The sequence below is a fragment of the Macaca nemestrina genome, chromosome 1 (assembly GCF_043159975.1).
Source record: "Macaca nemestrina isolate mMacNem1 chromosome 1, mMacNem.hap1, whole genome shotgun sequence".
Taxonomy (NCBI): domain Eukaryota; kingdom Metazoa; phylum Chordata; class Mammalia; order Primates; family Cercopithecidae; genus Macaca; species Macaca nemestrina.
The window spans coordinates 58,878,388-58,906,094 of record NC_092125.1 but is presented as its reverse complement, the minus strand read 5'-3'; the positions used below and the strand labels follow the sequence as shown (position 1 = coordinate 58,906,094).

At 37.6% G+C, this 27,707-nt stretch overlaps 1 protein-coding gene across 4 annotated transcripts in view; it reads right to left on the bottom strand.

The window, feature by feature from the left end:
* The window catches only part of LOC105484698 (calmodulin regulated spectrin associated protein family member 2), a 117,629-nt gene that overhangs the window by 27,646 nt on the left and 62,276 nt on the right, over positions 1-27,707 (bottom strand). For 2 of the 4 annotated variants that reach the window (XM_011746542.2, XM_011746544.3), the window contains exons 3-5: positions 21,762-21,923; positions 13,411-13,494; positions 1,109-1,141 (exon numbers count right to left, since the gene is read on the bottom strand). In XM_011746542.2, coding sequence (XP_011744844.2) covers positions 1,109-1,141; positions 13,411-13,494; positions 21,762-21,923 — 279 coding nt within the window. The remainder of the gene's footprint in view (positions 1-1,108; positions 1,142-13,410; positions 13,495-21,761; positions 21,924-27,707) is intronic. The other 2 variants (XM_011746543.3, XM_011746546.3) reach the window with 1 other exon arrangement.

Sequence of the window (27,707 nt, the reverse complement as noted above, 5' to 3'; positions counted from 1 at the left end):
GGATTCACCTGTCTTGGCCTCTCAAAGTGTTGGATTATGCACATGAGGCACCGCATCCAGCTATTATGGTATATTTCTAAATTAGAGTTTTATTCTTGAGGGTGTAAAATAGTTCTTAAGTGGTTTAACACACCCATCCCCATATTTAAATCTGAAAGATCAATCTTTAAGTCAATTCAGAATTTAATATGGTTTTGGTCCACTACTGGTAAGGTCACAGAAAACTTTCTGCTTTTTTAATCACACAAAAAGTGAAGTGTCATCTATAATTCAAGCTGAAAAGGAACTACTTCTGTCAAAAAGATAATTTTTTAAAACTAGAGATGGGGGTTCAATATGTTGTCCAAGATGGTCTTGAACTCCTGGGCTTAAGGAATCCTCCCACACTGGCCTCTCAAAGTACTGGGATTACAAGCGTGAGCAACCACGCTCAAGCACAAAGATGATTTTTAAATGCAGGCAATTTATTCGTGCAATTCAAATTAATATTTATTAAATTATTTAAATTAATGAGAAGCTACATTGTACTTTTTTTTTTTTTTTTTTTTTTTTGAGATGGAGTTTCGCTCTTATTGCCCAGGATGGAGTGCAATGGAGCGATCTCAGCTCACTGCAACCTCTGCCTCCCAGGTTCAAGTGATTCTCCTGCCTCAGCCTCCCGAGTACCTGGGATTACAGGCATGCGCCACTACACCCAGCTAATTTTGTATTTTTAGTAGAGATGGGGTTTTTCCATGTTGGTCAGGCTGGTCTCGACTTCCTGACCTCGTCATCTGCCCGCCTTGGCCTCCCAAAGTGTTGGGATTACAGGCGTGAGCCACCGCACCTGGCCCATAAGTTTTTTTTTTTAACCTACTTACTGATAGTCTGTGAATGCTGACAAGATTAGCAATAGGATGTTTACCCTTTAAATTATTTTTAGAACTTCTGATCTAAACCTTGGCTATATCTTTTATCTTTCCATTTTACATCACCAAATACCTTAAAATCCAATCTCTATTCAGTGACTAACAGAATTACATGAAATGACTTTACCAGCAAGACATAAACAATACCATTCTACAATTACAATTCTGGAGAGCGAACTGAAGTAGCTGAACAAACTTACTGGAACCAGTTTCCAAAACCATTTGGAAGGAGACTTCAGAGGAAGCAGCGGGAAAAAAGGGGAAAGCAAAAGGTAAAGGGAAAATTCATCAGAATTATCTTCAATTAACAAATTATAGTAAAGCTTCTGATAGTGGAGTTCCAAGTTTATAGTTCTCATAACATTTCATATGTTAATTAATACTTTAGTTAAAAATATATAGGTTCCTAATGATAAAGACCACCATCTTCTCCTGTCTCTCTCCTCTCCCCATACAGATATTCATTTTAGGATACCTAGAATATGCTGTATACTTTAGCAGCAAAAAATTTTATTTCTGAGTTTTGGAAACATATGTCATATTAAAAAATAAATCTATGTCACAAAAGGGAAGTAAAAAGATTCTACAGCTAGGTTTGCAATCGTAATTCTTAGGTATTAGTAGACTGTATCTGATAAGGCAATATTCCCGAAAAAGCAAAGTAGAAAGATAATTTCAATAAAAACAAGTATAAAGCAAAGAATAATGTAGTAGAATATACCAAGATTATCATTTATTTCACTATATAAAAAGTTTCTTTTAATTAATGGAAAAAAACGTAGTTGGCAATTGTTACCAGTTAAGATTTTTATAAATGTCTAAAGCAAGTAACTACTCACATAAAGAGAATATAAATGTTATTGAATTTACTATCTAGGGCTGTCCCAAAGAATCTTTCTTCTTTAAAAAAAATGAATATAATAAACCCACAATTTCAGAAAACAGGAATTAATCATTTGTGTTATCTTTGTATCTGTTAAAAAAACTTCTGGTTCTGAATAAATATTTCTTGAAGTGAACTAAAGTAAAGAGGATCTGAGTTAAAATTCATATTCAAAATTTTTATGTAGAAAGCTTTTCCTGTATAAATTAACAGAAAAATAAGATTATTTAGAAAAATAATATAAATAAGGTATTTTCAAGAACTTTAAGAATTAAAAAATGTCACCTGAAGAATCAGAAACATACCAGCTTCCTATATATAAGCAACATTTCCAATAAATTTTTCTTATAGCACCACGAAGAACAGCCTCAACAATTTTGTGGCATGTATTTTAATCTCCCATTTAACTGAATGTTTTTGGCAGCTGCAGTTACAATAGCCACAAAAAGTACAAGAGCAGGACCAAAGAGCAGGAAGCCACTGAAAACGTGTCAGGGTTTCCAATTTGTAACAGAAATTTTAAAGACAAGGATTTTTTTGTTTTCTAGACTAGAAGAACCCATTAAATAGAAACTGGTGATAACAAGAAATTATTGTGGACTATTCATAACAGCAGGTGTACAAAGGAGTCTGCAGTGGTTACAGTTATTCCATATTTCTTGTAAAATATGCAATAATTGGTCTTTGTTACTAATTCAGACTGCTCTGGCCTTTCTCTTGCCCCTCCATTGATCTAAACTGGTAACAGCAATCTTCTTAGGGGAGAAAGGAAAACCACAGATTGGCTGTGTGAAGGAAATTTAACTAAAAAGAGTAAATGCACTAAAAGAACAAATAAATATTTATACTACGCACACTTACATACTTATGGTTCAAAAAGCTCAAATACATAGCATCAGTTCCTTGCTGAAGAGTAACTCCATTTCTGAAGTGATCAGCAACTATCCTTTGGTTTTCAGGGAAGAATTAGGCAAACTGCAACATCAAATTCTGTTTTAAGATGTAAATAACCATGAGGACAAAGGGTTTTGTTTTGTTTTTTTTCTCTCTCTCTCTTTTTCCTTTTTATCAGGACCACCAAGGAAGAAACAAAGGGTTTTTTAAAAACCATGGATAACAGGTGAAAAAACTTTTATTAAGCTTCCACTGACAAAGGGGCCAACCTAGGCAGTTCAGATTTTCTGGAATAGTTCTAATTTCAAGTATTCCTTTCAACTGTCTTTATAATACATGCTTGGCTCACCCTAAATTTTGGCTAGTTGTTTTAGGACTTGCCATTAATACTCTCCAAATAATACTCTTCCTCTGGGTATCTACAATATTCTGGAAAGGTAGGATAATTCCTGAACTACTTCTGGGTGCTCTCAGGCCATTCTAGGAGGTTCTTGGTTTGGTGTGGTCTTTATCGGAGACCTCAAAGAGTTGGGGTCCTTCAGCAGGGAGTTGATCATGGCTGTGACTTGCCACTGCATGACTTGTTAACTTGTTAGATTTAATCTTTTTTTTTTTTTTTTGAGAGACAGTCTCCCTCTGTCACCCAGGGTGGAGGGCAGTGGAGCTATCTCAGCTCACTGCAACCTCCACCTCCCAGGTTCAAGCGATTCTCCCACCTCAGCCTCCCAAGTAGCTGGGACAACAGGCATGCACCACCATACTTGGCTAATTTTTGTATTTTTTGGTAGAGACGGGTTTTCACCATGTTGGCCAGGCTGGTCTTGAACTCCTGACCTCAAGTGAACCTCCCACCTAGGCCTCCCAAAGTGCTGGGATTACAAGTATGAGCCACCATGCCCAACCATTAGACTTAATCTCTTAGCTGTTGTAGATCCAAAAGTTGTGTAGAATCACTGATGGAACATAAAATGGTACAAACTCTTTTGGAGGGGATTTTGTCAATATTTAACAAAGCTACATACAGTATACATTTACCCCTCAATCTAGCAGTCCAACTTCTAGGAAATGTACCTTGAAAATACATATCCAAAATACAAAAGGCCACATATAACATTATTCTGTGCAGCACAATCTGCAATAGCAAGACACTGGAAACTACTTAAATGCCTACACATAGGTATGCAGTTGAAGAAACTATGGCACATATTCACAAGGGAGCACTATGCTGCTTTAAGAAATAATGATAGGCTGGGCACGGTAGCTCACATCTGTAATCCCAGCACTTTGGGAGGCCAAGGCGGGTAGATCACGTGGTCAGGAGATCGAGACCAGCCTGGCCAATATGGTGAAACCCCGTCTCTACTAAAAAAAAATACAAAGATTAGCCAAGTGTGGTGGCGCTCACCTGTAGTCCCAGTTACTCTAGAGGCTGAGGCAGAAAAATGGCTTGAACCTGGGAGGCAGAGGTTGCAGTGAACCAAGATTGTGCCACTGCACTCCAGCCTGGGTGACAGAGTGAGACTTCATCAAAAAAAAAAAAAAAAAAAAAAGAAGAAGAAAGAAAAGATCTCTAGACTGTACTGAATGATTTCCAGGATATGCAGTTACTGAAAAGAGCAAACTGCAAAAGAATAAGTTACGTTTTGTGTTAGAAAGGAGGAGAAACAAACATGCACATATGTGCTTGGTCCATTTAGAAGGGCTGGTGGGAAGTACATGTGGAATAAGTAAGGGGTAGAAGAGATAGGGGAGGGAGTAATACTTCTCTGAGTATACCATTTATACAGTTCTGATTTTTGGAATGATGTCAATGTTCTACATAGTCAAAAAACAAAAGTTAACAAGGATGGTGTCAAAAAAGATCAGTAAAATGGAATGAATACAGAAACCAGTTAACATAAATGTATTTCAAAGGAATAATATAACCACAATGAAGGTGGGGGCAGAGGGAAACCACTTAAGAACACAGTAGTTTGACTATATACTATTAGTCTAAAAAAAAAATTGCAAACAAATCTTAAACTCTTCTTAGTTTTTTAGAATTTTTTTTGAGACAGAGTCTCACTCTGTCTACCTAGGTTGGAGTACACTGGCACGATCTCGGCTCACTGCAAACTCCGCCTCCCAGGCTCAAGCAATTCTCCTGCCTCAGCCTCCCAAGTAGCTGGGATTATGGACGCATGCCAACAGACCTGGCTAATTTTTGTATTTTTGGTAGAGATGGGATTCACCATGTTGGCCAGACTGGTCTCAAACTTCTGACCTTAAGTGATCCACCTGCCTCAGCCTCCCAAAGTGCTGGGATTATAGGCATGAGCCACCACGCCCGGCCAGTAGGTTTATGTTTCATATTGGTATAACAATTCTGAAACTACTGTATATGTATTGTAGGATTGAGCAAATAAGTAAAATACATGAATGCTCTTGGGAGCCTGAGTTCTCACTGTGGAAGGGGAAGTCCCGTGTGGAATAGGGGAAGCCAGGAAGAACTCTGTGGAGTTTGATTGGAATTGGAGGTTTATATATGAACTCATGTTTGTGTATTTTTAAAATTTTATTTCTGAACTCTATCTACTGAAATAGGGCCTAGAAGTAATGATATTCATGTAGCAATTAGCCACTTAGTGCCCAGATTTTACAGTTGCTAAATACTGTTTTCCATAAAAAAGAATTAAGACTTATTGAAGAAATGGCTGATTTCAGGATTATGGCAAGTAAACTACAAAATGAATCTGAAACATCTTGTTGAGTCAGAAATTAAGTAAGGAGGGGCAAAAAAGAAAAAAAAAAGAGAGAGACAGATGAATGGGGGCGTTTCAAAAGCACAGGTGTCAGTCTGAAGGGACTCCCGTTGGCCAAATCTGAGACCACTTGAGCATCAAAATAAAGAAATAGCTAATTTTAGGTAAAGGAAGGAACGAGATGGGCCTGGAGCATCCTGTAGTGCCAGAAAGTAAGGAAGTGCTCAAAAAACAAAAGGCTTGGGGCATATCCAAGAGATATCAAAGCCAACCCCAAAAAGCTCTCAATGGCTGATGCTATAAAATTGTGAGCAACAAAATAATGCAGTATTAGATTGTAACCCAAAGTATAAAATATTAATAAGTATACCTGAGTCCACACTGATATAAATAAATGATTGAATATAAAAAATAAATGGGCCGGGCACAGTGGCTCATGCCTGTAATCCCAGCACTTTGGGAGGCCAACGCGGGTGGATCACGAGGTCAGGAGATCGAGACCACCCTGGCTAACACGGTGAAACCCCGTCTCTACTAAATATACAAAAAATTAGCTGGGAGAGGTGGTGGGCACCTTAGTCCCAGCTACTCGGAAGGCTGAGGCAGGAGAATGGTGTGAACTTGGGAGGCGGAGTTTGCAATGAGCCGAGATCGCGCTATGGCACTCCAGCCTGGGTGACAAGAGCGAGACTCTGTCTCAAAATAAATAAATAAATAAAAATAAAAATAAAATGGGGAAGAAGACACAAATCTTCCTTACAGAAGAATCCCCAATAGTATACGCAGGCATTCTCCCTTTCAGGGAGTGAGCTTAATTTCCCTCCTTTAGAGTGCAGGATGCACTTCCAAAATAAGAAGGGAAAACCAGTAAATTTATAATGGAGAAACCTAACAAACACTACACTACCGTAACCAAGGGATCACAGTTAATATCACCAGTGATAAATCATGTTCTTATCATGTACCCCATGATACAATATATGATATGATACATGACCTCTCTGGTAGTCTTCTCAAAAAACTTGTAACTCCAGCCTAACCATGAGAAACAGCAGACAAATCCAAATTGAAGAACACTACAAAACGCCTGACAAATATTTAAAAAGGACATCAGTGGAAAGCTGGTAGAATCTAAATAATTTAAAGTCTGTAGTGTACTCAATAATAACGTACCAATGTTACTTTCTTACTGTTCACAAATGGGCTCCAGTTATGTAAGATGTTAACATTAGAGAAAACTGGGTGAAGCTGTACTATCTTTGAAACTTTCCTGTAAATCTAAAATAATTCCATAATAATTTTAAAAGTAAATACATATGGACAAAAACTGATTATAACCCATTATATATCCATTAGCTCATTCAGATAGTAGAGAAATGCTATACAGACAGGTAGATGGGTGGAAGAGGACAAACTTGCTTATAATAGAATGCTAAGTAATAAATATGGAATAAATGAAGGGGTTAGAAAATTACAAATTTGTGACCATCATAGTAAAATTAATTCAGGTAGATATATTCAATGAATGCTAAATCTAGGATGAGGGGAAACTTTCAAGAAAGAGGCTATTTTCTGTGGTAGAGTAACTCCTCTCAAATTACCTATTACAAAAGGAAACATAACATAGCTGTCCCCCCTTGCCCACAGTTTTGCTATCTGCAGTTATTCACAGTCACTGTCTGAAAATATGAATGAAAAATTCCAGAAATAAATAACTCATGAGTTTTAAATTGCATGTTGTTCTGAGTAGTGTGATGAAACCACATGCTGTCCTATTCCATCCAGTGTGGGAAGGGAATCATACCTCTGTCCAGCATTCCATGCTGTATATGCTACCTGCCCATTACTGTATAAGAAAAAACATAGTGTAGATAGAGTTCAGTACTATCCGAGATTTCAGGTATGCACTGGGGGTCTTGGAACATATCCTCTGAGGATAAAAAAGGACTACTGTAACCCTGCAGTCAAGAAGCCAGAAAATATCTTAACCAACTGATCAAAATGAACATTATCTAACAGGGGTAAATGGATATCATGTGCCTCTGGATATTACATTGTGATAAGGACACAATTTACATAGTATTCCAGCCTGAAAAGCATAATCTTCATCTAATAATGAGGAAATATTAGAAAAAGCCAAATTGAGAAATGTTCTATTAAAACGGCCTGATTCTTCAAAAATATCAAGGCCACGAAGAAAAGAAAAGCTAAAAACTGCTTCAGTTTAAAGAAGACTAGGGATATGACAATGAAATAAAGTAATGATAAAATGGGAACATAAATGATAAAGTATTATACTGACATTAAATTATCTGTACTGTCATTATGGAAATGAATTGCCTTGTTCTTAGGAAATAGACACTGAAGTATTAAGGGGCAAAGGGACATGATATATGCAACCTTCTTTCAAATGTGGTAGAACAATTTGTGTGTGTGTGTATGTGTGTGTGTGTGTGTGTGTGTGTGTGTACACTGAGAGAGAGGGAGACAGAATGATAAAGCAAATGTGGCAAACTGTTGAAAAACTGATGAATCTGAACACAGAGTTTGAGAATTCTTTTTATTATTCCTGCAACTTTTTGTAAGGGTGAAATTATTTCAAAATAAAATAAAAGTTCTTTAAAAGTTATATTAGATCTATACCAATCCAAGTCTTTATAGGGTCTTGTGTCCAAATGCACAAGACTATTAATTTATAAAACTGTTAAGAGAAATCTAATGGTTATCATACTCTTAGGTAAAGATTAAAACCATGGTACCATCTCTGAATTCAAAAAAATGTTTAAAATGCCAAGTTCTCTTAACTATACTAAATGAGTTAATAATAGAACAGGGACATACTCTAGGTTGTTGTGTTTCCTGTAAGGGCAAGTAAACTATTATGAAAGATAAATGGTATGCTGATATTAGGGATTAAAAAAAAGAAACGGCCAGGTGTGGCAGCTTACACCTGTAATCCCAACACTTCGGGAGGCCGAAGTGGGTGGATCGCTGGAGGCCAGGAGTTTAAGACCAGCCTGACCAACATGGTAAAACCCCATCCCTATTAATATAAAAAACATTAAAAAAAAAAAAAAAAGAATAAGAAATGATTTAGCACTGACCACAGAAGCCTACACGTTGGCCAGGCAAAGTGCCTGTAATCCCAGCACTTTAGGAGGCCAAGGCAGGTGGACTGCTTGAGCTCAGGAGCTTGAGACCAGCCTGGGCAACATAGTGAGACCCTGACTCTACGAAAAGTAAAAAAAATTACATGGGCATAGTGGCACATGACTGTAGTCCCAAGTAGTTAGGAGGCTGAGGTGGGATGATTGCTTGAGCCCAGGAGATCGAGGCTACAGTGAGCCATGATCTCACTACTTCATTCCAGCCTGGGCAATAGAGTGAGACCCTGTCTCCAAAAAGGAAAAAAAAAAAAAAAAAAAAAAAGAAGCCTACATATGGATAGATTTATAATTATAGAACAGAATCTTAAAGGCAGGATTCAAAACAAAAATTATCTAATTTAGGCAGGCCATGTCATCACAGTTTCTTAACTAAAATAATGGTACAAAAGAAATCAAGGTAAATCTAAGAGTCAAATGAAATGATGTATCTAAGAAGGATGTGCTGTATTTGAACATTAAATGTTTTATTTATATACATATTAAATAGACAAGTGCAAAGTTATAGGTTACAAATTATCGTTTTCTACATTGTGCACTGAAGAACACTAATTCTATGGGATGCTAGTAAAAGTCATTCATAAAATAGTTCAAAGATAAAAAATGTTTGGAAAATGGCTAGACAGTCTCTTTGACTGGACCGTTAATGTACTAAAATGGATTGCAACATTTTCAAAGGGGCACAGACTAGGCAGCATTTCCCAAATTTACTTCAGAGCCCTTCTCTCAAATAGTACTACTTGAAGAAACAGCATTTGAGGGAGAAAAAAGTGGGTTACAGTTTTTAACTGTTAAGGAATTTTAGTCAAGGGAGAAATTCATAAGGGCTGAAGTAATCAGGCAGAGGTAGAAGCATTTACTACTCTCTCACAGGGGGAAAGTGTAGTCTATATTGAGATACTCCGTAAAGTGAAAAGCAATTAGAGTTCTGTGGATGTCTTTTCTCCAAAGGTAATTCCTTCATCTACTTCCTACTCCCTTATAAAATACCTCACAAATATTTCTTTTTAAAAAGTAGCAAATGCCACACTAAGTAAACATGTATCTTTAATACTCTGAGAAACATTGGCTGGGGTGGTGTCTCATACCTATATCCCAGCACTTTGGGAAGCAAAAGCGGGCAATCACCTCAAGTCGGGAGTTCAAGACCAGCCTGGCCAACATGGCGAAATGCCATCTCCGCTAAAAACACACACACACAAAAATTAGCTGGGCGTGGCGGTGCACGCCTGTAATCCCAGCTACTGGGGAGGCTGAAGCACGAGAATTGCTTGAACCCAGGAGGCCGAGGTTGCAGAGAGGTGAGATCATGCCTCTGCCCTCCAGCCTGAGTGACGGAGCAAGACTCTGTCTCCAAAAAAAAAAAAAAAAAAAAAAAAAGAGAAACATTAAACTTCATTCTCTATATAGTATTAGAATACAAACGCATGAATTCATAGCTCTTTCAAAACTGATTCTGCCACATTCATCCACTCAGTAATTCCCACAAGTGCCTTCACTTGCAACTTAAGTGTCTCTACTTAAATTGTTCCCTATGACCTAGTATCATGAAATCTACTAATGCCCTGTTAAAGTCCCACATCTTCTAGAAGGTATTTCTAGATATTTCATGCATACAGTTAGCATAAATCTACTAGTAATATACATATAGAAAAGTCTATGATAACTATTTACTATTTTCACCAACCTTTTGTTTTTTTTCTCTTATGTTTACTAACATATTGAGAAGGGAAAAACTGAGCATCTTTTTAATTACAGAATTTAGAAACCGATTAATCCAACCTTTTACTTTTTACAGATTAAAAAAAAAACAAAAAACAAAACAGAACAAAATAAGGCCCAGAGAGATCAAGTGCCTTTGTAAATGTCATGAAGTTATTTAGCGACAGAACTAGCCTGACTTTATGTGCAATACTCATTTTACCATAGTACTTTATACAAACTCTTCAAGAGAATCAATGTTGCACTTAATGTCATCTTGGCTATAAACTTCAGAAATCATTCAAGTACGGCTTCCAAATTTAGCAAATATACACAAGATGCTCACACAATACAAGAAACCTGTGCAACTTATTAAAAAAAGCTATTTGTTGTTTCTCTGGCATTCAAATTTAATTGGGCACCCTATTTTACAGTCAAAAGAAGTATTAGAAGCAAAATGAGCAACGTGGGAAAAAAAGAGAAAATAACATTAGTAAACTGTTTAAACAAAACATTTTCCTAGGACATGACACTATTTAAAATGCCTTTCTCTTAGGACACCACCCAATCCAATGATCAGAAATACATCATTGGAGGATCTAATATCCTAAAGAAATACCTTTGACATCTTTCATTTCAGTCCAACCCTCATAATTTGTAGTACAAGTATCCTTCAACATGTGCATATATTTTACCAAGAATATGGTTATAAAAAGATATTTCATAAACAAATTCTATTGGACATCTGACTTAAGAGTAGTTGGGCAAGGACAAAAGGTAAGATATGTTATTATCCAATACCACGGGCTTTGTCTATAGCTGGACAAGCAATAGGCAACAGGGCGAGGCTCCTGTGTACACGTCACTAGAAAAGCTGACTGAAGTAGATGGAAAGAGTGGCAACTTCTTACCAAATGTACAGTAATAAGAAAGAGCAAGTCATTTTCTCTCTCATTTGTAAAAGAAGAAAAGGAGCATGAATTTTGCTTTTACAGAGTTACAAACCAAAATTGGAATGATAATATTTCCAGCCAAACCAAGTACATAGTTCAAATGCCAAAAACCCCATTGTTAGGAAACAGAGCAAGATTCCCTTCCCTAGTTTATTCTGTGATAGTGTGTTTCTTCATAATGACAACACCTGAACCTACAGTAAGATATGTTAAATTAACCCTTATTTTCACAAAGATTCAATTTTCAAAAACAATGGGGGAAAAAGGATAAAATTCATTGGAAAATGAAGGGGTAAATGCTATGTATGTGCTAACTAAAAATATATACTAACCAAATATTTAAAAATTAACTGCACAATCATTTCTTTATTCACTCAGTCACTCATTCAACAAATACTAGTTGTACAGTTAATATGTGCAACTGCATGGAGCTAAGTGCTGTGAAAAAGTAAAAGCCATGTAATACAATAGTGTCTAGATTCCATACAGTTTTTCTCCAGGATCACTTTACTTGGTTGTTTGAAATACAAATGGCATTTTTTTTTTTTCATTAAAAAAATGTTTACTGGGCACTCTGTCATCATATAAAATCCCCATTTCGTTCAAAATGTATATGCAATACTACAGAACTTAACCATTATATATAATACAGAAGATTTCTATAGAGAAATTTCATTAGTGTTATAACTTAGAATGCCACCTCAACCTTATTACTGATAAAAGCCAGGAGCAAAATTGAGGGGCAGGATTATACGTATCTCCAAGGCAGAAGTTTCAGCTCCTATGATAAGAAAAAGAGAAAGGGAAGGAAGCTGACAAGAAAAGACTGTGGGATGTAACAGGTAAGAGGCAAGGACAGAAATTGGCTGGCAGCAGGGAAATGAAACATAATCTGGGGTGGGGTGATGGGAAAAAAGGAGAATTCCTTTCCAATCTACCTTTAGGGGAAAGGACCTCAACAGAGGTAGGATGAAGGATTAAGCACAAATCGTATTTTCAGGAGCCAGTCAGTAAACCAGATGGGGGAAAGCACTGTGATCCCAAAACATCAAAATCAGACAAAATTGTACGTGGTCCTCCACAAGATTTTTCTATTGAAGTTGATAAGAGATAGAACAGCTTCCCTTTTCCTTCCTTTTTCCTTTCTCTTTTTACGGAGAGATCAGTGACTAGTGGAATAAGAATAAGCTCAAAATAATAGAAGTACTGTGTAATAATGAAGAAACTTTAATCCAAACAGAGAATAAGGTTTCTGAATTATTACAATTTATTATACCTCAATTCTAATACTATACAACATGTTTAAAAGGTTCCAATTACAATACATTTTAAAAGACGTAAGATATACTATATCACAGAAAATATACTTGTGGTCTTAGCATATGACAAACACACAACTAAATTTTCAGAGAAGAAAACTCTAAAAGTCTGAGAGTTTTAAAAGAATAAATCCATGTTAATGTTTCCTCTTTCTTCAGAGAATAACCATACTGTACATTTTGAATATATATATATTTATTTTGAGATGGAGTCTTGCTCAGGTTGGAGTGCAGTGGCGTGATCTCAGCTCACTGCAACCTCTGCCTCCCGGGTTTAAGCGATTCTCCTGCCTCAGCCTCCTGAGTGGCTGAGATTACAGATGTACGCCACCATGCCCAGCTAATTTTTGTATTTTCAGTAGAGATGGGGTTCATCATGTTGGTCAGGCTGGTTTCGAACTCCTGACCTCATGATCTGCCTGCCTCAGCCTCCCAAAGTGCTGGTATTATAGGTGAGCCATCACGGCCAATAAAATTCTGGGAATATTGTTTTAAATGTTGGTCAAACGTTGGTCTTGCTGCAAGTCATTATAAAGGCTGAACATTTAAAATTGTTTTCTTGTTGTTTTATACATTTTACCAAAGAAAGGCAAGCTGCTATTTTTGACAAAAGAACCTCAGAACTTGAGTTCTAGTCATTAATACTTTTTTTTTTACAAATACCATCATCCAATTAACCTTCACTTTGTACTTCTCTTTACTTAGTGTTTACAGCATGGCTTTCTAGGGTACAGTTAACACCACTAAAAAATAATTTAATAAACACAACTATTAACATTTCCCAAAATAATACAAATATGTGAACATACAGTCTCATAAAGGCACCTTTTGTGTTTGAAATATATACCTTTTGACCTCCTGGAGCTTCAACTGTGTGATGTTCTTTCAGTTTTTGTTCTTGTTCCATTATGTCTTTCAAATGTTCATTTACCTTAAAATATAAAAATATCAGTTTGAATTTGTATTTTTTAAAATTTATTTTCAAATATAACAATAAAATAACACACATTAAGATGCCTATAGTCAGAGCCCTGATGTCAAATACCAGTCTCACTCAAATAAAGAAAATTTCAGCTTCACAACCAGAAAAAAATTGTTTATGGATACTTATTTGATAATCTAGAATTCATTAATTTATCAAATAGTTGTTTGGCAGATACTATATGTCAGAAACTGGTTGGGGTGCGAGGGAAAAAAAGGTACTCGGTAATGTCAGTTTTAATGCTTAGGAAGCAAAATAACATCAAGTAAAATTTTACAATTTTAGATTTTAGAACTAGCAAATGAAAGTCAGTTTCCCTAAAGTTAATGTTGTTATTTAACACTGTGAATCAAGTTCTTAAGGTGTGATTTCTGACATGTCCATGATCATGGGGGAATTTAGGGCAGTCATAATGCCACAGTTAAAACACATGCAAAATTTTTGCATATGAAAACTTTTTGGGGAGAGAGTTTAATTTCTCTCTCATCAGATTATTCAAGCAGTCCATAATCCAAAAACAGTTAAAAAAAAAAAAAAAGTCTACATGGTGCATAAATTATATCTTGAGAAGACTTTAGATAATTTTGGATTTTGAGTTAATGATTTTAAGGTCACTCTAGTACCAATCAATAAAAGTTCAAATTTATTAATTATGGCACTGCAGAAAATATTAATGCCATTAGCCACCAAAACTTTCAGTCCCCATTTTGTTTCTGGCACCTGAGAATTCCCTTTTCTTCCTTTAAACTCAACTCTGCAGTATAAACTTTTCTAATTATATTTATCAAGCGTGTTTAGGTGTTCCTAACAGGAAGAGTTGTAGTTTTAGTCTGACTGTTAACAAAATCATTCATATTTTCTTCTTCTTTTTTTTTTTTTTGAGACGGAGTCTCACTCTGTCGCCCAGGCTGGAGTGCAGTGGCACCGTATCAGTTCACTGCAACCTCCGTCTCCTGGGTTCAAGCAATTCTCTTGCCTCAACCTCCCGAGTAACTGGGATTACAGGTGCCCACTGTTACACCCAGCTAATTTTTTAAATATTTTTAGTAGAGATGGGGTTTCACAATGTTGACCAGGCTGGTCTCGAACTCCTGACCTCAGGTGATCCGCCTGCCTCGGCCTCCCAAAGTGCTGGGATTACAGGCATGAGCCACCGTGCCCAGCCCCATATTTTCCATCATGGTAATATACGATGTTACAAAGCAGTTTTGTAACACCCATGTATCTTTAAGCATTTTGGTCTCTTTACCAATTGGGGGAGGGGAGGAAGACGGGACCAAATCCTGGTAAAGTTTATAATGTTTTCTATTGATTTGTTTTGTAGTATTTTCATTCCCCACACCCTCCACCCCCAACTGTTTTTTTGGAGACACAGTCTCAATCTGTCAGCCAGGCTGGAGTACAGTGGCGTGATCTTGGCTTACTATAACCTTTGCCTCCTGGGCTCAAGCAATCCTACTGTCTCGGCCTCTCAAATAGCTGGGGCCACAGGCATGCACCACCAAGCTTGGCTAATTTTTGTTTTTCGTTTTGTTTTTGGTGGAGACAGGATTTCACCTTGTTCCCCAGATTGGTCTTAAACTCCTGGACTCAAGCGATCCACCTGCCTCAGCCTCCCAAAGTGGTGGGATTACAGGCATAAGCCACCACACCCAGCCTCATTCCCTTTAAGTTAAAAAACAAACACTTTCTAATTCATTGTCAGGTAGTCGTAATTGATCTGCCAGTTTGGAAATATCCTTGTTTTTATTTTTTTCCCTATAGAGGAAATATCTTCATTTTTAAAGAGGTTTTTTATCTGATTCTGTCCAAAAAGCAAAGTGGTCACAAATTAACATTTTAAACCACCATTCACTCATTTATTTGCACATTCAACAGATATCTACTGAATGTCAGTTATGTGCCAGATACTGTATTAAGAGGCTAGGTATACAATGGAGTACAAAGTCAAAATGATTCCTGTCCTCATGAAGCAGGGGAGATAGGAAAACCATTTGTAAATGCTATAAATAAATTAAAATGTGAGTAGAAAATAATGGGAGCAGGAAGACCTGTTTTAGAAAAGATGGTTATATCAGACAAGGCCTTTGCTTTGGTCTAAATGTTTGCCCCCCAGAGTTCATATTTGAAACTTAATCCCCAATGTGTTAATATTAAGAGGTAGAGCCTTTTGGGGCATGATTAAGTCATGAGACTCTGCCCTTGTGTATGGATGGGGTTGGTTCCTTCACAAAGGGGGTTGAAGGAGCACAGTGGCCTTTTGGCCATGTGAGGACACAACAAGAAGCTGCCATTCTGAAGCAGAGAGCAAGTCCTCACCAAAAACTGAATCTGCTGGCACCTTGATCTGGGAATTCCCAGCTTTCAGAACTACAAGCAATGGATATCTGTTGTTTATAAATTACCTAGACTAGGGCATTTTGTTATAGCAACCCAAACAGACTAAGACAATTTCTTTAAGAAGTAACTTTAAGCTGAGATCTTAAAGAGAACAAGTTGGCTATGGAAAAAGTAGAGAAAACAGCATTCCAGAGAGAGAATGAAAAACATAAGCAAAAGCCCTGTGGTAGGAAAAATGCTTGCGTGTTTAAGTAACAGAATGACATAGTGAACTCAAAGAAGTCACAAAATGAGATTTGAAACAGAGGTAGAGCCAAATAATATAAGGTTGATATATTCACGATATTTGTGTACCTCTGCGTGATTCAATCATCCAATATAATCTTGTCTTCTGTGATTTTGCTTTTTTGATTTTAAGTTTAAATTCATTTTGGCCACTATGCTGATAATTATTTTAGCCATGTTATTGCCATTTTTTGTTGGTAGGTTTTTTTATACTTGTGGATGCATTATCCAGGGAAAAAGGCAACTGGGTTAGGATGAGCCAAAACAAGAGCCAGAAGGAGAAAACATATACTAAATCTGAGAGGTAAGGGTGAAGTCATAATGAGAGAATAAAAAATAATGCTGGGGCTAGTAGAATGGATCAAGGGGAAAAATACACTGCAGTTCAGGTTGAATCAAATTGTTTTAAACCGAATTTGAAAATGGAATAAGGTGGATATGACTGCATAAAGGGAATGAACATTCCTAGGTAAGTGATTTCCTTAATTTTGTGTAGATTTCCAAAGTTCCAAAGTGCCTAGCTTAATTTAATGGCTTAAACTATCTCTTCTCTTTATTAATTTAGTTAGTGTTTATTAAATATAATCTCTTTGTCAAACACTGTGCTAGTCTAGACACTAAAACTGAAAAGAAGAAAGAAGGTCATCATAGGCACTAGAAATAAAAAGTTCATTGTACCTATCCTCACATAGACTATTCTAGTTAGGAAGACGGATTTTAAAAAATTAAATGATTAAAAAAGTAATTAGTCTGAAAGTGCTATGAAAGAAAAAAGGTAGAGTGTTCGAGTATAGAAAACAAGGGGTTGATAGAGGCACTTCATTTAGATAAGGTTGTCAGGGAAAAGTGCTATTCAAGCTGATGGAGAGCAGAAGCACTAAGCCATGCAGAAAGCTGGGAGCTGAGCTGCCCGGGAATAGGAAACATGAGGTTCAATGGTTCAGAGATGAGAAAAGGCATAGAGCAGGAATGAAGTCAAATAAGTGAGAAAGGGGAACAGTGGCCATGAGCCTAGCATGGAGTACACAGGGTCAGAGTAGGTGGTACCTTGCAGGCCATGATAAATTTTACATTTTATTTTAAGGGTAAAGTGAAGTCACTAAAGAGTTTTGAGCAAAAGAATGGCCTGATCCAAGCTGCACTATAAAAAGATACTTTTAGAATTCTGGTTCTGGTAATAGTAGAATAGCATGCATCACACTAAGCTCTGCAGAGAGCAATTATAAACTCTGGACAAAATATATAAAGCATCTGTTGGAGGTACTGGTGAGCGACCAAGAGCAAGTAGAAGCAAGAAATTCAACTTTGAAAAAGAAAGAAACATACTGAGTGAAATCCATGTTTATATGACCTTACCCTCAATTCAACAGTGCACTGTGACTAGAACTCAAGGAGAAAACTGTAGTCTGGTTGGCAGGAGGAATCAAGGGAGAAATCTGGCACTGCCAGAGTAGCTGGATATTGAGGAGGAATATTGTAGGAAGGGTAATGGGTGAGGCCCAAAATCTGCATATAAACTTCCCTCAACTCTTGGCTGAGCCCTAGACTGGGCATGTGTAGGAAAGATTTTAAGAAATGCAGGGAGAAGACAACTGCTGAGAAGTCAAAGAAATTGCCACCATAGGGGAGGCAGAGTTTGGTGTTCAAATCCTACCAAGTAGAGGAGGGCTTGGTAAACACCTTGGGTTTTCCACTGAAACTTCAAAAAGGTGGTTCAAGCTTTAGAAGTAAAAATTGAGTTTAAATTAAGGACAAAAAATTATTGATTGGATTTGCCTTTTTGATACACTCAGGAACAATTTCAGGGTAGGAATGGGTATGGGAGAGAGATAACAGCAGGCTAAAGAAATAGCAAACAACTCTTGAGAGATTCTGCTGTATGGAGAAATAGGCTTGTATTAGGATGGGGAAGTTTTGTTTCTTAGGATGGAAGACACTAGAGCAAGTCTGTTTTTTTTTTCTTTTTGAGATGGAGTCTTGCTATGTTGCCCAGGCTGTAGTGCAGTGGTGCAATCTCAAGTCACTGCAACTTCCACCTGCCAGGTTCAAGCAGTTCTCCTGTCTCAGCCTCCCGAGTAGCTGGGACTACAGGCGCACATCACCACGCCCAGCTAATTTCTGTATTTTTAGTAGAGACAGGGTTTCGCCATGTTGGTCATGCTGGTCTCGGACTCCTGACCTGAGATGATCCACCCGCCTCAGCCTCCCAAAGCGCTGGGATTAGAGGCATGAGTTGCTGTGCCCAGCCTCCAAGTCTGTATTCTTTTTTTGTTTGTTTTGAGATGGAGTCTCACTCTGTCACCCAGGCTGAAGTACAATGGCACCATCTCGGCTCACAGCAACCTCTGCCTCCCAGGTTCAAGCAATTCTCCTGCCTTAGCCTCACAAGTAGCTGGGATTACAGGCACCCACCACCATACCCAGCTAATTACTATATTTTCAGTAGAGTGGGGTTTCACCATGTTGGCCAGACTAGTCTTGAACTGTCTACCTCAGGTGATCCGCCTGCCTTTGCCTCCCAAAGTGCTGGGATTCCAGGCGTGAGCCACCACACCTGGCCCAAATCTGTATTCTTACGAGAACGATCCAATAGGGAGCTTCAAGAGTCAGACGATGTGGGAGTGAACAAATAACAGTGTGGTCCCAGACCAGCAGCATTAGTATCACCTGGAGCTTGTTAGAAATGCACTCTCTCCTGCTTCACCCTAGACACCTCCTCATTCAGAGCAGCCATTTTAACACGTTCCCAGGTTCTTATGGTTTGAATATTTGCCCCCCTCTGAAATTCATGTGGAAACTTAATCTCCACTGTGGCAGTACTGAAAGGTGGGGACCTTTAAGAGGTGACTGGCCCAGCACTTTGGGAGGCCGAGACGGGCGGATCACGAGGTCAGGAGATCGAGACCATCCTGGGTAACACAGTGAAACCCTGTCTCTACTAAAAATACAAAAACTTAGCCGGGCGAGGTGGCAGGCACCTGTAGTCCCAGCTACTCGGGAGGCTGAGGCAGGAGAATGGCGTGAACCCGGGAGGCGGAGCTTGCAGTGAGCTGAGATCCGGCCACTGCACTCCAGACTGGGTGACAGAGCGAGACTCCCTCTCAAAAAAAAAAAAAAAAAAAAAAAAAAAAAAAAAAAAAAAAAAAAAAAAAAAGAGGTGATTGGCTTATGAGAGCCGACCCAATTTACACATCAATGGATCAACAGGCTATCGCTAGCAGCTTTATAAGACGGGGAAGATAGAGCTGAGCTAACATGCTCAAACATATGATTCCCTGTGCTGCCTCAGGACTCTGCAGAGCCCCAACTTAGCAAGAAGGCTCTCACTAGTGGCCTTTTCACCTGGGATTTCTTAGCCTCCATAGCTATAAGAAATAAATTCCTTTTTGTTATAAATCACCCAGTTTCAGGTATTCTGTTATTGTTATTATTATTATTTTTTTTTTTTTTGAGAGAATCTCACTGTCACCCAGGCTGGAGTGCACTGGCATGATCTCGGCTCACTGCAACCTCCGCCTCCCAGGTTCAAGTGATTCTCCTGCCTCAGCCTCCCGAGTAGCTGGGATTATAGGCATCCGCCACCATGTGCAGCTAATTTTTATATTTTTAGTAGAGACAGGGTTTCGCCATATTGGCCAGGCTGGTCTTGAACTCCTGACCTCCCACCTGCCTCGGCCTCCCAAAGTGCTGGGATTACAGGCGTGAGCCACTGTGCCCGGCCCAGGTATTCTGTTATAAGAAGAAAAATGGACTAATACACCAGGTGATTTTTATGTACATTAAAATGTAAGAACTGAAATAGAGGACCAATGACCATGAAAAAGGGAAGAAAGTTCTAGAGCAAGTAGTGGAGAACTCACATTTGATGTGAAGGGGGAAATTCTTCATTCTAACAGCAGGACAAAAAGCAATGAGTGCTGATCCAAAACTGTTTACAGATTTGCTAGTAGAAAGGGAAGATAATTCCCATCTAAAGCCTTCCCATCTCTGGTCTCAAGAAAAGATAAGGCAAATTTAGCTGACAGTAGTAGGGAAAGGGTTACAGAAGGTCCGAGAATCAGGAAAATGGGTAACAGTTGTCATGAAGCGTGGGAAAGCAAACTTAGGGACACATTTCTTGGACTGGCAGTGGAAGTTTGTGCTTATGAACTTAAAGTGAAACCAACTTCCTTGTGTAAATTTCTCCAGCAATATTTGCCTCTGCAAGTGCAGGTTATAAATAAAATGCGTAACTGAGCTAAACCATCTGAGCTGTTACCAAATGAGTAACAGGGAGGGAAGGGGAGACATAAGAACTGAGGGTACTTATAAAAATCTAAGTTCAAGATGGACAAATATGAAGTCCAACAAGATAGTGAGAAATTAATAGGCTCAATGGTTTATAAGTCATAATGAGGTTGAACATTTTTAAATTAATATTTAAAGCAAGTGAGTTAGGAAGATAGGAGAAATTGTTCAAGAATGGGAAGTCTGTAATGGGATGTGAAGCTTGCACAGTTTCTCAAGATGAATAGGTCTAGAATGTGACTGTGATTTTCTACAGCTGAGGAGGAGTGGGGGAAAGATTACTAAAGATGAAGAAATAAAGGAACTCCAGAGGCAAAGTATTAAGCAGTCCTTCTACAATGATACTGATATTATGGATAATGAAGATAGCTGTAATAGTGTTTTTTACATTTAGCTTTTTATTGCAAGCTTCATGCCAGCTTTCAAGAAAAGATACCTGGAAATATAACTTCTAGTGCTTGTCTTCAGATAAGGTTTAATTTTCTCTTGGCTGACAGTGGTAAATGAAAGTGGATCAAGACAAATTAACTACTCAAATTTGCAAAGGGAGTGATAAGCTGACAAATTAAGCATCTTCAAAGCATAAATCACAGTTTCATAAAAATTTCCAAGAAGAGAAATCCACAATCGTTGTGCAACTTGGTCAAGCAAACCTAAGAATCCTCTAACCGGAAATGTAAGAAAATTATTTCATTCCTGAAATGAATTCAAAAAATATTTACTGAACACCCACTGTGTATAGTTCACTATTAGGAGTGTTCTGAATTTTTCCATAATCTGGTATGAACTAGATTAATCATTAAAAATGATTATAAATATTGGCCAGGCATGGTGGCTCACACCTGTAACTGCAGCACTTTGGGAGGCTGAGGTGGGTAGATCACTTGAGGCCAGGAGTTCAAGACCAGCCTGGCCAACATAGTGAAACCCCGTCTCCACTAAAAATACAAAAATTAGCCGGGTATGGTGGCAAATGCCTATAATCCCAGCTACTTGGGAGGCCAAGGCATGAGAATTGCTAGCACCTGAAAGGCAGAGGTTGCAGTGAGCCACTAGCCTGGGTGACAGAGCGAGACTACTTCTCAAAAAAAAAAAAAAAAAGAATAATTATAAATATTGCTGAGTATACAGAAATCTATTTTCATCATTTTAAGCTTTTTTAATAAAAAAATTTAAGTATATTTTACAACTTAAGTTTGTACTCAGATTTGAAACAAAAAGAGTAATGAAGTGGCAATGTATAATTTAGAATTTCACATTTTCTGGCTATGAGATGCAATTTACTCAAGTGAGTATAATCCTACCTTATTTATCCAGTACATGACAGCGTCCTCGATATCATAGGGCAGATCCGTGGCTTGGAAAAAAGCTGAATACTGCTGAGCACACGCAATTACTTTTTCTATACTGACCATTTCTACAGTATAAGCCATCATGAGGGTATCTATCATGGCCAAATGTGCACTCTGAAAATATAAAACAAGAACAAATCGTTTAAAAAATATACTTAGAAATTGCTTTTTATATATTTTGAAATGTTAATGACATCTCCTAACAAGCAGAAGAATAACTACACAAGACCAGCCTTAATAAGAAAGCATAAATTATAGATGCTAAAGATGAGCTAACTGAACCAAACTAATTTATTGTTCAAATACATATTGAGGATCTATATTTAAGATACTCATTATCTTCTACTCCAAAGATGCTTCTTTTCCTGTTTTTCCTATTTTTAATAATGTCATAGTTGCTTACTCAGCAATATAACTTACCAACTTCAGAACCATCTTTGATGGTCTTTCCTCATTCTTCCCACCCACATAGTACAAGTTTATAGATTCTCTATCTTTCAGATCTTCCCTCTTCCTCATTCTGATTGTCACAGTTCCAATTCAGACCCAAACATTTCTCACACCTGAACAAGGCAAAAAATTCTTTAACTGGTTTTCCTGCCTCCAACTTCTTCCTCATCTAATTCATCCAGAACAGGACTTCTAGCCTTTGGCATAGATAGATAAGATTTGGGATGGATGGATGGATAGACAGACAGACAGACAGACAGACAGACACACACACACACACACACACACACACACACACAGTTATATGGAAGTTCTAAAAAAAAATCACAAACATTACAGAAGTATGTAAAGTGCCCCTCCTCCACCAGTTTCTTCAGTCTGGTATATATTCCTACAAAAAAGTTTAACTATCAAATATGTATACATTTACACTGTTTAGCATTACAAACAATGTTACAACATTGTATTTCTCCAGGTATAATTCTTAGTTGTGGCTACTGGGTCCAAGGGCAACCACAATTTAAGTTTTGATAGATAACCACTAATATAGTCTCTAGACAGGTTACACCAACTTATCTCCCACCAACAATGTTATCAGTCTGCCTGTTTCTCCACATTTTTGACAACATTAGATATTATTCACTTTAAAACTCTGTATCAGCATGAAAGTTTCAAAGACCTCACTCTTGTTTGATTTTACAATCCTGATTATTACTGAAGATAAGCATTCTTTTACGTGCTTTAGCAACTATTTGTATTTCTTCTTTGTTAAGCTACCTGTTCAATCTTTTGCCTATTCTTAATTGATTTGTAAGAGCTTGGTATACATTAGGTACTTTAACCTTCTGTCACTGAGGTAGCAAATACTTTCCCCTAGTTTGTCGCCAAACTTTCAACTTTAGGGTACCTTTTGTTGTAGAGTTTTAAATATTTACTTGGTAAAATCTGTTAATTTCAATGTTCTCCTTTATGACTTTGGAGTTCATAACATGTTTATAAAGGTCTTCTCCAACCTCAAAATATAGAAATATTATTCTCGGCCGGGCGCGGTGGCTCAAGCCTGTAATCCCAGCACTTTGGGAGGCCAAGACGGGCGGATCACAAGGTCAGGAGATCGAGACCATCCTGGCTAACACGGTGAAACCCCGTCTCTACTAAAAAATGCAAAAAACTAGCCGGGCGAGGTGGCGGGCGCCTGTAGTCCCAGCTACTCAGGAGGCTGAGGCAGGAGAATGGCGTGAACCCGGGAGGCGGAGCTTGCAGTGAGCAGAGATCTGGCCACTGTACTCTAGCCTGGGCAACAGAGCAAGACTCCGTCTCAAAAAAAAAAAAAAAAAAGAAAAAAAAAGAGAAATATTATTCTCTATTTTTTCCATAACTTTAATTCCATCTAGAATTTATTTTTGACAATGTTATAAACTAGCGGCTAGCTGTTTTTTCCAAATCAGAGACTGCATCATATCATTCTCTCATAAAGTCTACCTCATTTTCTACATAATGAAATCTAAACTCCTTAACAGACGTAAAGTTTCTTTCTTATTAGCTGGTTTGTACTTGTTAGTCTAGCCTTATAATCTACCATTTCCTTCTCCAATCTGCTATCAGTTTTCAAGTTTTTGTGCCCTAGAGCTTGTTGTCCTCCTAACAATATAGACTAAATTTTGTCGTTGGTTTGAATATTACTCTAATTGTGAAGATTTTTCCAGTTCTCTTTTCAATCAAAATGACTCACTCAACCTATCAATGAGTACAGATTCCTACAGAATACTGTTTCTGCTTGCATTAACCCTTAAATTATCTAAAGTATGGTATCAGCACTGGTTTTTTTTTTTTTTTTTTTTTTTTTGAGACGGAGTCTCGCTCTGTCACCCAGGCTGGAGTGCAGTGGCCGGACCTCAGCTCACTGCAAGCTCCGCCTCCTGGGTTTACGCCATTCTCCTGCCTCAGCCTCCCGAGTAGCTGGGACTACAGGCGCCCGCCATCTCGCCCGGCTAGTTTTTTGTATTTTTTAGTAGAGACGGGGTTTCACCGTGTTAGCCAGGATGGTCTCGATCTCCTGACCTCGTGATCCGCCCGTCTCGGCCTCCCAAAGTGCTGGGATTACAGGCTTGAGCCACCGCGCCCGGCTCAGCACTGGTATTTTTAAACAGTTTCCCCAGGTGATGCTAATGAGCAGCCAGGGTTGAGAACCACTGATTTCTCTGACATGTGTACAGTCACCTACCTCTGACTCTATTTCTCTAGGTAGACAGTGTAGGACATTATCTCAGTTATCTTCCTATTCCCTACATCTAAAATGGTACCTGGCAGTTAGCAGGGGCTGAAGAAAGGAAACGAAGGAAAGAAGCTAGCTTTTTAGTTACTATAAAGACTCAAGAGCTGGGTTTACTCTGGAGGTTGAGGAAGTGAATTCTGATCATTTAGAAGGTGGCAGTTTCAGCTTCTAGAAAACTGAGCAGTATCTATAGGAAAGCTGATGCTTTGTAAGAAGCAGAATGCTTAACATTGGCAATCATAAAACCAATAGTGGCTCCTACTTACTAAGTCTAACTTATATGCCACATACTGTGCTAAATACTTTATTAGTATATTAATTCTTTCATTTCAAATATTTTTTGAAATAAGCCTGGAGATAATAGATAAAATACACTTTCTATAATCCTCAAAACTCTCTAAAGGAAGTATCATTTATGTTTTATATGTGCAGAAACTGAGGTTTAGACAATTAAGCCATTTATCCAAACCTGTGTGCTCTTTCTACCATATCATGCAGTTGGCAGGAGTTAAGTCACTTTGTTGCAAAGCAAAAAAATGTGTTTCGGAAATGACAAACATAATATGCAAGAAAGAAAAATTAGCATCAATAATTATTTCAAATTAAAACCATATTTTCATATTCAATCTCCTTTAAGAAGTATTTTCCACACTGCTACTGTCCAACTATCCCAGTTCTTCCTTCATACTCAGAATGTTGTAGCCTTTTTAGTCATTCATCTGTACGTATCCTCTCTGTTATACTCTAGCCCTAGAGAGCAGGGATCCTGTCTTTTTCACCTTTGTTCCTAGACAATGTTTTATGGGTGAAAGTAAATTTGTGTTTAATAGCATTAAAAAGCATGGCACTTTTGGATCAAAATGTGGGAAAATATTTCAAAAGCCACAAAATCATTCATGTACTCTTAACACTCCTTTTGGCAGTTGTTCTACAAACACATGAGAGAGGAGAAAAAAGCTGTATAAATAAAAAATAACCATTATAATATTATACAACAAAAAGAAAACAATATCCAACCAAAATGAGTAACTTATGATATATTAAACTATTTAACAAAAAGGGAAATGTGTACAGTATAAAATTGAGTGGGAAAAAAACAGAATATCACACCATAATACTATTTCATACATATAAACAAAAATATGAAAAAGGAAGGAAACAGAACAGAAACAAGAAAAACGGAACATCATACCATAATAATGTTTGAATACCACAGACACACACACACACACACACACACACACGCACCAGAAAGGGAAAAAGAATGAATAAAAGTAAAACTTAGAAATTATCTTGTTACAGTATGTAAAAAACACAAATAAAATATATAGTTTACTTGGAAAATTGGGATACATTTTCAGAACAAAGTTCATTTCACTGATTAACTTCCTAAATTAAAAAAACAAATTTCTAAAATTTCCACTATTGTGCTATGGTTATTTCCATATGATATTCACTCACTTTAAGAACTCTTATTTTGGCCGGGCGCGGTGGCTCAAGTCTGTAATCCCAGCACTTTGGGAGGCCGAGATGAGCAGATCACAACGTCAGGAGATCGAGACCATCCTGGCTAACATGCTGAAACCCCGTCTCTACTAAAAAATACAAAAAACTAGCCGGGCGAGGTGGCGGGCGCCTGTAGTCCCAGCTACCAGAGAGGCTGAGGCAGGAGAATGGCGTAAACCCGGGAGGCGGAGCTTGCAGTGAGCCGAGATCGCGCCACTGCACTCCAGTCTGGGCGACAGAGCGAGACTCCGTCTCAAAAAAAAAAAAAAAAGAACTCTTATTTTAGTGTGATTTTTTTTCTTTTTTTTTTTTACTTTTTAACTTTACAATATGAGATAGTGAGAATTAAAAATTATGTATAACAAAGTATATACATAATGGAGTTAGAAAAGATCAACATTAAAAAATAAACTCAAGGCTAGGATCAGTTTGGAGCTATGATAGCTCCAAATAAAATATACACATTTAATTGCTTACCTAAAGCATTCCGATCAGAATAATAGCAATAGCTAACACTGTTATGTTTCAAATACTGTCTTCAGCATTTTATTGTTTTCTGTCGTGTACTGTTTTCAGTATGTAATGTTCTCAGCATTTGTATTAATTGAATAAAACAACCCTGTGAAGTAAGCACTATTACCCTACCTATTTTACAGATAAGAAAACTGTATAACCTGTCCAAGGTTACACAGCAAGGAGGCAGTGATGTAGGGATTCAAACTTAGAAATCTGGCTCCAGAGCCCGTATCACTGAACATCACACCTGCAGACTTAATCCCAACCTCTACACTTTGACTCTCAGTGTTGTAGTAGGAGGCAACTGCAGCAGCAACAGAAACAGCAGTGTACATTGCGACCACCAGGTGGCAGAGCATAGCATGACATCTTAGAGCAGCAGTAGGAAGACTGGTTATGGAAGAAAAAGCAGGAGGGCTACTTGGCATTTCAGTGAAAAGAAAAGGATTTGGGGAATGTGGAATCCCAGGGACTTTACTGGGTGAGAGCTGAAGTATCATCCAAAGGCCACCATTAGGTTCTATATCTGTGTTACAAGGATTATATTTTTATCATCTCCAACCACTGGAGTCTAAGCAAAAATAAATTACATTTATATATTAGAAATGAAGGTTAAATCTATTGAAGAAAGGAAAGCTTTTAAGTATTATAAGAAGTTTTTTAGCCTATAAATTAGGATAAAAGTTCTGCCACTGCATGGCTTTTACTATTCTTGTATCAGATTTAGACACAGAACTTAAAAAAAAAAAATCCTACAATGAACTTAGTTCTTGGACTAATAAAGTGGCTAGAGTGCCTACTATGACCAAGTACTCCCACAGGTATTTAAAAGGAAATAAAGACTTAAATCAATCACAAACATGAGGTATTAGTTATTCTGCTAAAATGGTACCTACAGCATATTCATATTATACTCTATAGTTTTTCAAAGTTATTCCAATTTAGAAAATATTTTACATAGCATTTATTTATAGAAACACTTTTTCATAAGTTTCATTTATCTTTAATTTACATGGCGATAAAAGCAAAATACCACTTGCAACTCCACTGAGGTGATATGTCATTTTATCAATGAGGAAATCTCAGGATGAGTATCTACATTTGGTCACAGAGTTAATAAGAGTTAGAACTAGGATTCAAAACCCCGGTCC